General features: G+C 39.3%; 1 protein-coding gene across 5 annotated transcripts in view; it reads left to right on the top strand.

The window, feature by feature from the left end:
* The window catches only part of TRPS1 (transcriptional repressor GATA binding 1), a 215,651-nt gene that overhangs the window by 28,286 nt on the left and 171,220 nt on the right, over positions 1 to 16,145 (top strand). For 3 of the 5 annotated variants that reach the window (XM_065668834.1, XM_065668829.1, XM_065668830.1), the window contains 2 exons: positions 11,061 to 11,219; positions 14,227 to 15,155. In XM_065668834.1, coding sequence (XP_065524906.1) covers positions 11,183 to 11,219; positions 14,227 to 15,155 — 966 coding nt within the window. In that variant the 5' untranslated portion in view covers positions 11,061 to 11,182. The remainder of the gene's footprint in view (positions 1 to 11,060; positions 11,220 to 14,226; positions 15,156 to 16,145) is intronic. The other 2 variants (XM_065668831.1, XM_065668833.1) reach the window with 2 other exon arrangements.

The raw sequence follows: 16,145 nt of genomic DNA, 5'->3' as shown, positions 1-16,145 counted from the left end.
GCCCAGTGGTCTTCCTTTTGCTCATCTTGATGCCTAAGCCACTGGTATTTCCTCAGTTACAGTGTTCACATCCCTGCTCCATCATAGCCTAACACATATTTCCTTTTTGCTCTGTTCAAAATTAACTTATGATGCTGTGATTTCAGGGCAAAATGTAGGGATTTGGAGAAAATGGTTAGCAGCTGGTTACCGGTATAAAGGACACTGGTTAACTCAAAGTATCTGTGTGAACGATTAAATGTGTGTACTTGCCACATGAATGGAAGTCCTAGACTTTGTGCACTCTTGCTATAGCTAAAAGGTGTCATCTTTTATGTTTTCTTAGAGCTTTTACAGTGAATGTGAGTGAAATCAACAGGTATAACAGTGTTCCTATTGTTTCTATTCCCCACTCCTGTCTGTAAAGAAAATAAAAAGAAAAAAGGATGTTTATTTAAATTCAAACAAGTCTTAACTCTCTCTGACTGTGATGAGTGAACCACTGGGTTGGCCACACGTAATCTTCATTCCACTACCTGCTGTAGCCTTTCTGTGTCTGAGTTTTACATGATATTTTTTTGCTGATTTTAGTATTCCATGAAGTTTCTCAAACCCAATCTCTCTCTAATGCATCCTCTTCCCTTCCCCTATCTTATGTCTCATTCTTCTGTATTGCCAGTGATTTACAGTCATGATTCAAATTGAAACATAATGAAACATTAGGCATCGATATGTCAAGCTGTTAGAAAGACGCAAGGGAAATCATAATTGTCAGTAATTTTAGGTCTAATCAACTGTGTGTATGTTGCCCAGATTACAGTGCACTGTTGATTTACACAGCTACCCTTTAGCTCCGATGCCGGTACCATTCTAGGTAGATAAAGTTCAGTTTGGGCTAAAGAAGGTACATTTTTTTTTTTATTCTGGGATTTGTGGTTTCCAGGTCCTCACTTCTTCCTGTGTTTGAACTTGGGAAGAGAGAACCAGCAGGTCTGTGTGTGTCGGGGGCTGTGGGCACCCCAGCACAGGCGTACCTGCAGCGCCGCTGGGGCCATCGGTGTTGTGGGAGCGCGTTGCTCAGCTCACTAACAGCCTACCAGCTCCATGCCTAACCTTTAATTATCCCTGATGCTGTGAGTGTAATACAGACTTATTTGTGTGGTGAAGTGAGACAAGCATGCCATCTTGTGAGCAGGCAAAATGGGAGCAATGGGGAGCTTCTGCTGTGTGCAGCTGAAGAGTAAGTGTTATGAGCGAAGTTGGGTGTTTTTGCTTTAAACTCAAAAGAGATCCAGAGGTGCAACAACTTGGTGTGTAATGAGATAGGAAATCAAATTGATCTGGGAGTTATAAAGAGTGATTTTTTTTTCTATTAATGGGCCAAGGCCTGTCGATATGCTGGGGATTCAATGATACGAAAGGTTATTTTTTAAAAAAACAAAGGATGACTCAAGTCTATGTTTGGTTTGAACAGTAGATTCTCATGCTGGGGAAGACCCAAGTATCAGCTACTTCACAAATACATGACTTCTATTTATTGCAGTCTCTGTTCTTTATTTCATGTATGCATATATATGCTCATCTTGTTATCTACATACAAATGGTTAAGCGAATGTCTTATGACATTAAGATTTTTATCTGTGTGATCTTGGGCTGTTCTCATTACTCACAAGAAGAGAAGCCACAAATAAGCTATGAAGATAATTTCTAATTCCTCTTATGTATTCTTATTCTTTCAATACATACTGCTTAATAAAATAATTGTTGAAGAGATGCCTAAATTTCATTGTCTCTGATTTCATCTCTGTCTTCTTGTAAAGCAAGGCATCTTTGCAACATAAATCCAGTTGTACCAGATTTCAGGGGATAAGAAATTTATAGCTAATACTAATCCCTAAAAAAAATGGCTGTATCTGTTGTGAAACATTCTCTACAGAATTATCAGAGTTTGGGGTCCTGTATCAGTTAATCAAGTAATTTTAGAAATAGGGTTCTCTCCTGACTGCTAATGGTACAAAGATCGCTTTTGCAGCCTTATGTCTTGTGGTTTATCAGATCAGACTGTTACAGGAGTAATTATTTACTCTCTACTAGTCCCATTTTGGGAAGAATCTGCACGCTGGTGTGCAGATGAAACATTTATTTCTCGAGTTGTTTGAAGTAACAGTTGTGGATGTTCTGAAGCTATTCCTAGACTGGAAAATTAGAAGCAGTCCTAGCTTGGGTTGATTGGCATGGGGAGAGCAAACAGCAACAGATTATTGATTGGGCAGCAGCTAGCTGAGCAGGATGACATGATCTATACTCAGCCAACTGGCTTACATTTGGCAGTCCTTGTGTTCAGTTGTAGTTATCTTGCCCCATCTGTGTTGGACTCTCAGCCTCTCCACCTAATTGGCTGTGTTAATTTGTAGCCCGCACCTTCAGATCTCAGGTACATCCCAAATTCCTTTGCACAAGTTGCAACATTACTTCAAAGAAGGTGCTGTTGTATCCTCTGCAAGTAATTTTGGGACTTTTTTTAGACTCTAAGATGCCAGTGAACCCAGAAGTTGCTTTAATAAGTTGCTTTCTTTATAAGTGAAAACACAGCAAAAGCGTTCCATTTTTGTGGGATATCTCAGTGCAACAAATCATCCCTACATCATTGCCGGATATTTCTTAAAACTGGTGAGGTACTGGATTGGGAATTGAGGTGGTGAGAAGGCAGCTCTGAGGAGGAAGACAGGAGCAGTGCGGTAAGGCTTGCTTGTGTATAGGGGATTTTTGAGAATGGAAGTATTAGCGTAATCTGTGGTTGTACTTCCATGTAACTTTTTTAGGGAAGTTCTTAGAGTTTGGTTTTTTTTTTTTTTCTTTAAAAGAACATTGAGATAGATTATTGATAGAAAAGTGGTGTCCGACTCATTTCAAAATGTATCTTCAGTGGGAAAAACAGCTGACTACTTCTGTTTGTTCTCTGCAGACTGCAGATTTCTACTCACGTATCGGTAGTTTTAGCATGCAGATTCTGCAACCTATGTTGTCCTTGTGTTTGTGGAAATTGCATATTTCGTTTTCAAAAATATACTATAATTTTTAAAATCTTTTTTTGTGTGTGTTTTATGATTTTGGCAGATTGTCACAGTTTAAATTGAATTTCTGATGTCTGTATGGTCGCAGCTAATGTGAGGGCTTTTGGCACTACCCCTTAATGTAATAAAGAATCAAAGCCAGTAGAGTAAGAAATCTTCTGTCAAAAGCTAAAAGCTAGATTCATAAAATCACTTATGCAGGCATTATGAGATTTTCCCATGGAAAGTTTATGTGGGAGTTGGGCAAAAACTGATTCAAGAACAGCATTATTTGCACTATATATATTCATCCAGCAGTCAACAGGCTGACGCTGGCACCTTTTGCCAGTTTTAGAGGAATGCCAGCCCTCGCTACATGAAGCTGCTTCAAAGCCACATCAGCAGTCTTGAGGAGTCTCTGTACTCTGTGCCCTCCTTCCCTATTTCCAACCAGAACTGAAATGGGTAAAACAAATTATATTCCTCAGAGAATACGTGCATTTGATTCTTACGGCTATCTGAAGAACGCTTCTCTGTTTCAAAGCATTTTCATATCAAATCACTACGGTGGAGGCATTATAAGAGTGGCTTTCTCATTGGCATTTCACTTCATTCCTCAGCTTAAAAAGAAACATAAATAAGAGATAAAAAGGGCAAATAATAGACAAACTACTCACAGTGAATCCATTTGCATTTGTTTTGGGTTTGATCTCCTCCTAACCCCCCCAACCCCCCTCCATTTAGTTGTGTTAAGAAAGTGGCTCCGTGTTTCTGAGTCTGCATGAGGACTATATGGTACGTGCTGCAGAAGTCTTTCCTAGTTAATAGGGATGATTCCAAAGGCAAGGTAATTCACCACTGCTGTGGCTGGAGCTAATATTGGGCTCCAACATCAGTTCTGTAATTTCTGACAAATGGCCAAGATTTCTTGAATAGGCACAGCTTTCTGTTTTGTGTAGGCAACACACAATCCACTCTTTTGTTGTGGTTGCCACTGCTGTTGTTTCTCCCCCATTCACAATGGAGAGTGGGGTTATTTGTGCCGAGTGGAAAATCAGTGCCAAAACTCTGACATGCTTATGTTTAATGGGATGTTAATTTTTCTGATAGCCATAAAAGGTATAAGAAATTTTTGTAATACAGATCTCCTTGTATCCTGACCTCCAAGACAAGAGGGCGTATTGGTGATGAAAGTTTTATTTGTCACAGGCATATCAAGATGAGAGCTTACTGGATGATTCAACCCAAATGTATAGAAACTGTTTATGTAGAGATTGCCAAAGATTTTCCATTGCTTTTCTTTTTATCTAAATTCTTGAATATATTACTAAATAAAATGGTCTGTGTTTGGAATGTATGGCTGTGGGATAAATGGAAACTCGCAGCATGTGGGGCGAAGAGTCAGAATAAGGAAATATAATAGTTTTGTAAACTTTACGTGAATATAGGTACAGCATATAGAGACTCCAAATTCAATTTGCTGATCAAAGCATCCAAATAACTTTGGATTTAATAATGTCAGCAATGAATGCTAATGTATGGAAATTGAAACGCATGGAGCAACAATAGCTAGCCACGCTTACCAGTATTACCCTGCAGCATGTAGATTTACATGTTTTTGTTTTGTTTTGAAATCACGGTTTGGAAAATGTGTGTTCTTTTTCCCTTCTCCCATACTTCTGAATGTGGGTTCTCCTGAGCAAGCTTAGACAAGATTCTAGCTAAACAATAGGGCAACATTAGAACCTTTGAAGGCTCAGTTTGGATAGGTACCCAAAGCCAAAGTCTACTTTGATGTACGTGGGCTCAACTCCTGTTGCCCTTGCTTGCCCTTTCTTACCTATATAACTTGTGTCTGGAAAGCCTTGCCAATTTTTTTTCTTAAAAAAAAAAAAAAAAAAAAAAAAAAAAAGGACATTTTTGCAAACTCATGTTCATTTTGCTTCTAGTCTGTCTGGAAAAGTACTACAATAATGCCCTCTCAGGTGATGATTTAACGTTGCTGTTTTAGGTCCAGGCTATACACTTCTACCTTCTTCCCACTTTTTAGTTTTGATCCAACTGAAATTTCAACCCTATTTCAAATGGTGTTGTTTTTTGTTTTTTTTTTTTTCCCTGCTTTTTCTCTCTACTTGGAAACAAATTTATCTGAACTTTTCTGAAATGCTAGCCAAAACCATCTGCTCCTCTTCTTCCAAATAATTTTTGGTTCCATTTAACTGAAGTTTGGGGCAAGGGAACTTTGTTGCCTTTCTACCCTATCACAGGCTTCACCTGGCAGAAAGCAGCAGCCCATCTCAGTCTCACTCCTCTCAAAGTCAGTGGGGCTTTTGCCATTAGCTTCAAGGGAAATAGGGTAAGCCCATTGTATTGTTAATGCGAAAGAACAGATGAGTCACTTCTTGCATCCATACCTGATTGCTCTTGCCTAGGAGCCAGGAGGTCACCTTCATTCCTCACTCTTCATCTCAAGGCAGCACTGTAATTGCCTCTGCCAATGCACTCAACTGGGATTCAGTTCTGAGTCATTTTCAAACCCTAAACTCCCATTGTCTTCAAAGGACATTTGGATTACAAAGAGCACTGAGTTTACTCAGGCTGAAAAGAAATTGAAGCATATGAGATCGCCACACCTACTAGAAGAGTTTGGAAAGACAGTTGTTATTTACCCTAAAGACAGGCTCAATAGAGGGGATGTGATAGGTACGCCCCAGCCTAGAAGATCTTCAGTTCTCACTAGTACAAGACTGAGGTGAAACTCTATTGACAAGAAGAAAATTCAAATTGCTTAAAGTATTTGTTCTTTTTTAGTTAGTAATTGAATTGTAAAGAGAGAGCTACAAGATATCACTGATACCAGGATCATCACAATGTTATACAGATATTGGACACTTTCATTGGAAGTGAGGATGTACAGACTTACTTAACGACAAACTGTAGAACATGAGAGATAATTAAGGGCTATAAACCCTCTCACTCTTTGGAAAGTAAGCCATAGTCTAAGTGTTGAGGATTAGGAGCAATTTATTTTTCACAGAGGTAGGTGATTCGCTATCTGTCCAAAGGCAGTTGAACCTTCTTTGGAGGATCTGCTCTTGGCTGCTCTCCAGGGCAGAACACCAGACTAAATGGACCTCTGGTCTCATCTAATAGGGAATGTTCTACAATCCTATAAAGTTTAGCAGCAGGAAATTAATGGAATAACCAGAAGATTCAGTGAGGATGGCAGGGTTCTCATAGGAGGCGTCAGTCCTGGCAGAAGCTGGTTATTTTATTGCAGTAAGCAAATCAGGCTGGGTTCTCTCTGCGGTGCAATAACAACAGATTGGGGAGCATGCAAAGCAGCATCAATACATAAAAATTAAACTACTTTTAATACAGAAAACTGATTTTAGATAAATGCAGAACAGAGAAGCAAAGGCACAATATTCTCTGAAAGTGTGGCCTTTTTATGCTGTTTTGGAGACTAATTTACATACAAATAAAATGTCAGCTTATATCCCATAACTGTCATGATAAATTGCAGCGTTTATACTTTCGCATGAGGTGCTCTTTCTGTACCTTATTAAATTGCAGTATCTTGGCCTTTTGCCAAGTGCTAGGGTGATGCTTTCTCTGCTGAAATACATGCAGGAGAGGGATATGGGCCTGGACATCAAAAGAAACCAGGTTCAGTCAGTAACTAGGAGTGCTGCCTGCACATCACCTTGAACAGCTTGATTTTTGTATCTCTCTGTAGATAATTCTATCTATAAAATGGCAGTGATATTAATTTGCCTGTTTCACAAGCTTCATTGAGGTTTACCACGTTGTCATGTTCACAGAGTATTTTTAGATGCTTGATTGAAAGCCAGAGCAAAGCAAATCTTTGCCTTCTTGGGCTCCCCCATCCTGGATGGGTAGCAGTGGAGGTCTGGTAGGAGCAAGCTCTCCATAGCAGGCCAGTCAGAAATGCAGAGCAGCAAAATGCCATGCTCAGGTACCCTGAAATAAAAACTTCTTTAGAGTTCTTCATTTTGGTTGCATGATACTATAATATTCCACCCTGTGTTTCCTCTCCAGGCAAATCACCTTTTGACTTCAGTTTCTCCTGAAAGTGTCTGCATGATTACACCGGTAGTGAGCTTAAGGTGAAATAAGTGCCTGGAAGTAGGCTCAGACCATCTATTTTGAAATGCCACTCCTAGACTCTCTGAAATGACCAAGTGTCTGTTTTATACACATAGGAAAAGGTTAGATTTATTCCAGTGGCTAGATGACTACTAATGTGTGCTGTGCTCTGAAGCATATGGTGATAGAAAAGATAATTTTGAATTAATTTGATTTAAATTAATAAGAGATTTATTCGATGAGAGTTGTTTGAAGGTGATGGCACTTTGTAGCTGAACAGGATTTAAGATGTCCAAAAGTACACCTTTAGAGATTTGAGAACGATCTATGTTGGGCAAGTAAATGTAAATGGGAAGGAGCAAGCTTGAACAGACTGCAGCTTTTTTTTTACTTGTCTCTTTGTTATAGATTTTGTGGAAAAAAAAAAATTGCAGAAAGCTCTTGGCAAATTGGTGATCAGGGACCAAACTGGAGAGTCTGAAAATGCAAAAGATGAAGAGAGGAGATGAAAAACAACAGTGTTTTGCTATAATACTGTTCTACTGGAATTACATATAAGGCATGATTTTCTCCTTGCATCTTCTAGACTGATGAAGCTATCATCATTTCAGTTGAACATACAGAGTGCAGAATATCAAGGAGCTAGATTTGGAGCAAATACAATGTCTGATCCTGCCAAATTTTACTGATACGAGGAGGCATGTTTTACTCTTAAGCAATCTTGGGCAGGAGAATGTGGCCATGCAGTTTTAGGGCTTGTAGAAAAACATGCATAGCTTTAAAGGTCCTTTGAAATTAATTTGTCACTTGCTTAGATCCAAGAAGTCCCCTGTCTTGTATGATATGTCTGAATATGCTGGTGCCAAATGGGGAGGAGGTGATCTTGTTGAAGAGGGAGTTGCTTGTCATTAAGCTTATTCTGCCCTCCCATAGTTTAGGGACTGATTCTTGATTTCCTTATACAAAAGAGGCTTTTCTTGCCTTCCCTTCTCAGCAGAGAGGGATGAGGACCATGCATTGGTTGTTTTCCGACAGTCTTGGTCTGAGAACCACAAGCAAAACTGTGAGAAGCGTCATGTGTGGCTGCCTCTAGCTCTGTGTCCTGGCTAGAGATGGTGGGGGTGTGAAGCTGTACACAAATCTTTGCTGTCATTTTACTGCTCAAGTATCCATGAGGGAAGGTGGAAAGAGGGGAGCTTTAGCCAGTCCTATACCACTGTGTCTGAGTCTGGGGGTAGTTTGCATCTGATGTAATCTAATTACCAGTGAAGGCAGCAATTTTGCATGGAGTTTCCAGTGTATTTACACATTATTAGTGTTATTATTTTTTAAAAATGCTTAAATTAGCAAACATACAGGTCTTTGAACCATGGGCTGTCCTAATTAGCTTGCTAGCTCTCTGGCTGTGCTCAGCACAGGTCCAGACCAGCCTGGCGGTGTGGGCTGTAGCAGAGGGCTGGGTGCAAGGTGGCTCCCCAGGATGGAGCCTGCTGTGGAGATGGTTTCCCAGAAATTCATGCTCTCAGGACGGGAGCTTTTCTGGCTTCGGAGCTTGTGTGCCTTACAGATGCTCAGCTCTTACATGGAGAGGGGGAAGAAGGCTCCAGATCGGTTAGGACTGTGTGTGTTTAATAGAAGCCGACACTTTGAACACTTGAGGGTTTTTTATATAAAGAAAGCAGACAGTCTTTGTAGCCTATTTATGTGTAATAAGCTGGGGTTTGTTTTGTGCCTTTTTTTTTTCTTTTTTTGTATGTGAAAGAAAAGGGAAAAAAAAAAAGGAGAGAGAAATGAAAACCACAGCAGTATTTTCCCATGCAGCTCTAGTGAGTATCCTGCCATCTCACATGATCGGCTATCCTGGTGGGGTGGAGTGTGGGAAGGTGTCAAAATATGTCTCTCAATTTTTATTTTTTATTTTTTTTTAAAAGGGAAAGCCAGATGAGTGCCAAAAGCCCTGTTCTCTTCTTTAGCCCTGCAGTAATAAACTACATGAGTGTATGTTATTAAGATGATAAGATTAAATTTCTAGCTGCTAACGTGCTATCACAACAGCAAAGGGAGGGAAAAAAAGAGATCTTGAAAAAATTATGAAAATTAGTCTGACGGTCGCCTTTTAATAATAAGATCACTCCCAACCCCAACAGACAGTGTAGGCTGGAATTCCACAGGGCTTTTTTGTGGTCCTAATGATTTTAATAATACTTTGTGCTATGTAGCACCTTTCATTAGAGGATCACAAAGTGCTTTACAGTCACTAATTAATTAAGCCTCACAACACTCCTGTGAGATAGGTAAGTATTAGACATATATTAAGCTGAGACACTGAGAGTTAATGATTTTTTTTGCTACATTATTCTGGCAAAATGATTGATGTTTAAGCGCCGTATGTGCATTATATGTCTGTGTGTGGGTGTGTAATATATATGAGTGTAAAAGTATTAATTTTACTATCCCTTAACAAAGAGGTCCTACTTGAGCCTGCCGACTGATAATATCACAGTTTTCGTAGACCCTTGACTCAGCTCATCTGCTTGTGCATCTTCGTGTACAAAAAGCAGCCAGTGGCATCTAACAAAATTCAGACATCTCTCTAAAGTATTATTCTGCTGGAAAGAGCATATGACTAAGACCTGACCTAAACCTGCAGTGCAAACACAAGGCAACAACCATACTGTTGCAATAGGCTTTGATGACAAGTCATCACGTTCAATAAAAGTAGTGAGCAACAGCAATGACCCATTGCAGGAGCTGATGATCAGCAGGTAATTAGCCATTATCTTCACCACTAATAAGAAACTATTGATTATCAGAATTAGCTTTTTCTTTTTTTTTTCTTTTTTTTTTTTTTTTAAGGAACTACTATAGTACTATGGTACTTCATTATCCTGAATTAAAAACTGATTTTAGTAGAAGTTTCCACTTTTTGCTTCCAGGGATAAACTGATATGAGTGATCGTTGAGCAGAAAAGTTCAACGAGAACAGTATCTTGCAGATGCATGAATCATGTAGAATAGCCTTGGCTGGTTTTGATGGAAACTATATATAGCTATTAGTATGATTTCCACTTTGAAGTAGCTGAGAGTGATCGTATCAGGTAAAAAAAAAAAAAAAAAAATATAAACCCCACATAGTTTAAAGGTAATTTCAGTGTAATGAAAATATGATACTAAACCCTGCGTTATGGACCTCAAAGACAAGTTCTGCAACCTGGACCTTATTCAGGGTTCTCTCAGCTCAAGAAATCTTTTCATTCATATCAGGCTTAGTAAGTCTTTTATTTTGGGAAGATCACCATTTCCAGTGACAAAAAGGTAGTTCAGTCCCAATGGCTGTTCATCACTTGGCATCTTTACCCAGCAAATGTGCTTATTATTGTGATGGCATTTTTGAGATGTGGGAATTTGCCCACTAACAACAAAAGTAGCACCACAAAATTTGTTTCAAGTGGAACATGAGGCAGCCAGCAGATGATGACTTCCAGTTGCTGATGGCAGAGTCTGGATGTGAACCAGCTATTTGTATTCCATTATCTATCTCATTAGGCCGGGCCCATTATGATGCACAATACCTGCTAATATATGTGAATTTTTAAGGCACTTTCATTTTCTACAGCATTTATTCAGCTCCTTTTCAACACTTGCTTTAAACTTGTTTTAAACTTGTTTTTTGGAGAACATCACTTCTGAGATAATTTGTGTATGTGTGTGTGTAAGAGCATGTGTGTCTGCCTGAGGAGGAGGCAGCTGTGGGATTTGTCACATTTGAAGGAAGCAGAGAACAGCAGCCGCTGTCTGTATAGTGCCCACTAATAGATGCATGTGAATGTACAATAGGCATAATGATGTTTTTAAGTAAAAAGCATATTTTGAATGCATAATTTAGGAGGGAAAACCTTTTTTTGTTTTGTTTTGCAGATATACAGATCAGCTCTCAAAATGTCTTCTGTGTCTTCCGTGCATCTTCTAAGACAATTGCATTAGCCCGCCTGCTAGTTGACTAATAGAATTAATAATTGTAGAAAGCACTCTAAAGCCACATGCCTTATGAAGTCAATGCTGGGTATGATTTTACAAGTATGTGATCCATTTTTTCAAGTGAAATTGTTAACTGAAAACGTTCTTGGCACACAATAAAACATTGTGCAATCTGTTATTTGTCTTAGAGATAATAATTTCAGAGCGGCTATATTCTTTCTATATCTAACTTATGACTTGCTAGGGGATGGTTTCTTCGATTTAGGAGTATTGCAAATGTAGTTTTATTTACATAATATGTCTCTGAAAAATGATAGTGGTGGAATTTCAGCGACAAAAAAAGCCAACCCTTTGTCTTTTCTTACTGTCCCCTTGCGTGGATTTCAAGCAAATAAATATCAGATGATTTTTCAAAAGCTGAAAGAAAAAAGAGGGGAAAAAAACTTTTAAATTCAACTAAAAGTTTTTATATTTAAATCAAGGTTATCTTCTTTCCTTTCTTTCTCCAAGTGTAGAATACTGCATAAAAAAGCTCCATTAGGCAGATATGTTTAGTCTTCCTGCTTTCCCCTCCATTAGTGCACAGACTCACAAATGTATCAGGAAAATTTGAACTGAAGTATCTAGATGTGGGGTAGTGTCTATTTAGCCTGTATGCTGTCCAGATTTTTCTTTTCTTTGCTTTATGGATTTTTTCCTGTCTTTTTCTCTGACTCTATTCTGTCAGTTGCCATGAAGATAGCAAATCTCTAAACTTCCCTTATCTGCCAAAAATATCTGTAACAAAAACATTTTAAAACATTGCATTTAGTCTTGTTTAATTTTGACTGAGGTAACAGTCACGATGTTTACTTTCTTGATTTCTGATTTTTCTTCACTGCGCAGTCAAGACTCGTTTCTCTGTCCTCTGCCATGAATTGCATTTAAACAGAAGTTATTTTAAAAATGGTTTGGGATGTGTAACCAGGAGGAAGATACAGACTTAGCTGAACACCTACCATGAATGCTCACATATATTTTTAGTGTGTGTTAACCAAGAGCATTCACAAGTCCCACAGCGAAGTGGTAATACTAAAAGGCTGAGGACTATCTTTATACTCTGAATTATATACGTGTGCATGTTGCTTTAGTAGCCTGAGACTGCATTGTAATAATTCTCTTACCACAACAGGAAATCTTTCTTTTCTGTTAGTTCTGAGTGACTTCATGGTTCAGAATTATTGGGGGAGGTGAAGTAAAATTCAGTGCATATGTATCGTGGTAGGTGCAGTTGACATTACAGAGAAGGCACTTGGTTCCCAAGAATGTGTGTCTTCTATAGTAAGGAATCACAGTAGGCATTTAAGAAACCTATTAAGACCACACGGAGTGTCAAAATTTCTCTAACACAAGCTGGCATTCTGTGTGAAAGCCGTCTCACTGTAGCCCATGCTGCCTGTGGATCAGCTCAACCACAAAGACAACAGAGCCAGCCCAAGACACAAGCTGAACACTTCCCCTGAGAAGTTGTCTGTTTTTATCAACATAACATACAGTGCCCTTTCATGTGGAGCAGATGTAAATAAGAGTATGTACAGACGCCTGTTCTTTTATTTTTAACCTCTGTCCCCAGCTGTACTTCTCAAAGTACTGTTTTGAGAAGGTCACCAGTGGCCTGGGTACACCACCATTTAGAGTGCATCAGTGCTGCTCCAGGAATCACCAGGTGGTCCTCCCTTTGTACAGCAGTATCTCCAGTGCCCCTATACGTGCCCGGCCGTGGCAGGCATGGGAACAGGGGCTCAGGCTCGAGCCTGCAGCTCACATCTCATGTGTGGTACTGCAGCCTGCTGCCACTGGACCACACACAATTTGGCAGAGAAACATCCATCGTTGTAGACAGCATTGGCAAAGATAAGAGCACAGAAAAAGTTGTAGCACATCTGTCTTCTGCCCCTAGCTAGCATGTGAACACAAATGGATCAAACCAGCTGGTGGTGAATATCGAATCCAGAACCACACAGTGGAGAGTGCAGGGAATTTTCATATAAGTATTTTCTCTTAAGTAGGCTGGGGAAGGTGAAGATATGTAGCAGATGAGAAATTTGGCTTAGTACCTCCATAGTTTGATTGCTTGTTCTTCCATAATCTCCCATGTTAAGCTAGCAGCTAACTCACTTGTGGCAGACTCCTTCTTTCTCTCTGATCCTTATTGCTGTCCTGTCTGAGCTTTCTTTAGTGGATTCAGAGGGTGTACTGGCAGGCTTAACAGTAGTGGCCATGTCTGCAAGGAGGACTGAGCAGAGGAGGGTTTGACTGTTTAGATCCATGTGGATTCCAGGTGTTTTCGGGGCTAGATCCTGACTTAGCCTTGCAGTGATGTCAGATGTCTGGATCCAGGCCTGTAAAATTTTATTGATAATGGGTTTCCTAATAAAGTTAGTTTATCTTTGTTTGGCAAATAGAACTAATTACATGAATAATGGACTGTGGGGCAGACTTTAGAATATCCATATAATCCTGTTTGAAGTTTATGGGCAGTATGATGGGGGAGCTTTTGCTGTAGAGAAACTGATACCTGCTTGGAAAAAATACTTTCTCTGATGCCTGAAGTTACTTACTCTCCTAAATCTTTTTCTTCCTAATACCTTCTTTAAGTTCTTCTGATTATGTCATTTACGTGTATTTTTGCAGAGCTACATTACATGTAGTTGTACTGTATATGAACATTAGACTAATTATTTTCCCTTAGTTAAAAAAAAAATATTTTCAAAGAAGCATTCTAAATGAATTATTTCTGCCAGACGGTTATCTTCTGAAATTATAATGAAACCTGTAATTCACTGCCTCTAATGGCAGTGTTTTTGCGGGCTTTAAAGTCTTCATTTTAGTTAAGTTCAGTTTCAGTGTGCTATTTTTTTTTTTTAACATGTAAAATTCTAGTTTTCTGCATAGTCTAAAAACCTGTTTGACAAAAGTTTCCTGAAAAGTTGATGTATTCATATAGTTCAGAATGCTTTAAGAAGTGCCAGCTTTGTTTTCTGTTATATATCTTGAATAATTCTATAGGGTTTTTTGCCTTTTTTTTTTTTTTTTTTTTTTTTTTGCTTTTCTTTTTCTGTGGTAGATATGGTCCGGAAAAAGAACCCCCCTCTAAGAAACGTTGCTAGTGAAGGTGAGGTACAGACCCTTGAGTCTACAGGTACTGAAAGTGAAGAGTCTGGAAGGAAGAAAGAATTTTCTGCAGAGCAGATGCAAGAAAACACTGACCAGGGTGATGCGGCAGAGTTAAATAACAAGGAGGAACTTTGCATGCATGTCCAAGAGCCATCTTCCAGCATTAAAAAGGACTTGAAAAGCTCAGTGCTGAGTGAAAAGGCTGGCTTCAATTATGAAAGCCACAATAAGGGAGGAAATGTTCCATCCTTCCCTCATGATGAGGTGACAGACAGAAATATGCTGGCTTTCTCATCTCCAGCTGTTGGGGGAATCTGTGAGGCCTTGAAGTCTCCTCAAAAATCAGATGCAGATGACACCCAAGATGTGGTCTGTACCCCATCAGGAGATGCAGCAGAGACAAATGAGGAGCATCAGATGTCGCCAAAAGCTTCAGATGAAACAGCGCAAGTGCAAAGTGGTCAAACTGATGGCCAAGGCTCAAGCCCGGTCCCCATGGCCTCAAAAAACCCACAAGTGCCTTCAGATGGGGGTTTAAGGCTGAACAAATCCAAACCAGATTTGTTGGTAAATGATAACCCAGATACGGCGCCTCTGTCTCCAGAGCTTCAGGACTTCAAATGTAACATCTGTGGATATGGTTACTATGGGAACGACCCCACAGATCTCATCAAACACTTCCGCAAGTACCACCTAGGACTGCACAACCGCACCAGGCAGGATGCTGAGCTTGACACTAAAATTTTGGCTCTCCACAACATGGTGCAGTTCAGCCACTCCAAAGACTTCCAGAAAGTCAACCGCACTGTGCTTTCAGGGGTGCTGCAGGACATCAATTCCCAGAGGCCTGTCTTATTAAATGGGACTTACGATGTGCAGGTTTGTATTTTCCCAGGCTCTCCACTTCTGCTGACTGCCTTCCTAACTGCAAAGTCATTTATTTGCAAGGCCTCTTCTACCTACCTTTTTGGTCTGTTTTAGTGAGGCTTTCTACAGGTGTGCTGAGCATCTTGTACTTCAGAAGAGTACTTGTTTTTTTGACCAGTGGTATTTCTGCGTATGATTTAGTTATTGTGGTAATCAGTAGCAAAAGATCTTATTCAGCAAACAGTCAAATTGCTGAATTGCTAATCATACTTGAAGGATTTGCTGCCATGGAAAGAAAAGAGCAAATAATAATGAAAAATAACAACCAGATAGACAAAAGACAGCAGCTGGAAATTAAAAATGTAATCCTAAATTATCAGCTGCCTGGAGTCAAGATTTGGCTTATTGATTCTTTATTAAGATAAAATAAATGGCAAGTGTTGGCAACTCTGAAGTTGTCTAGTGCCAAAAAAACAAGATACACAATGGGTATTTAAAACATTTAAAAAAGTAACAGTAATCCATGCTGTGCTTCATGTTAGTGAGCTTGCAAGGAATGAGCTGTTGCATCAGTCATTTTCTGACTTAGCAGGAGTCGGGGAAAGAACTATGGATACTGCTGTAACAAAAAGAAAAAAACTCATTTTTCCATGAAAGAGTGGACTCAAAAGGTTTTTCATGGAGTCTCTGTTAGTTGCCTATCAGCCAATATTTAATTAGTTGGAAAAAAAGGTGATGCTACTTTAAAAAATCCTCTCATGGGAGAGGTGAGAGATATGGTAGGATAGCTTAATATTCTATAATAAAAAAATACCCTATTTTAAGAAAAAAAACCAACAAAATAACAAAGTTTGCATACAAACCAAATTCAAATGTCCATCCAATTTCAAGTGTATGTTTTCATACCTGATGTCTCAATTGGTGGTAATCACCAGACAAAACTCCAGAATATGCTAAGATAAAAAGGCAGAAGGTGAAAAATACTAAGTAATGCTTGCTGAG

Source organism: Lathamus discolor, chromosome 2, assembly GCF_037157495.1.
Source record: "Lathamus discolor isolate bLatDis1 chromosome 2, bLatDis1.hap1, whole genome shotgun sequence".
Taxonomy (NCBI): Eukaryota; Metazoa; Chordata; class Aves; order Psittaciformes; family Psittacidae; genus Lathamus; species Lathamus discolor.
This window is presented reverse-complemented; position numbering and strand designations above follow the sequence as displayed.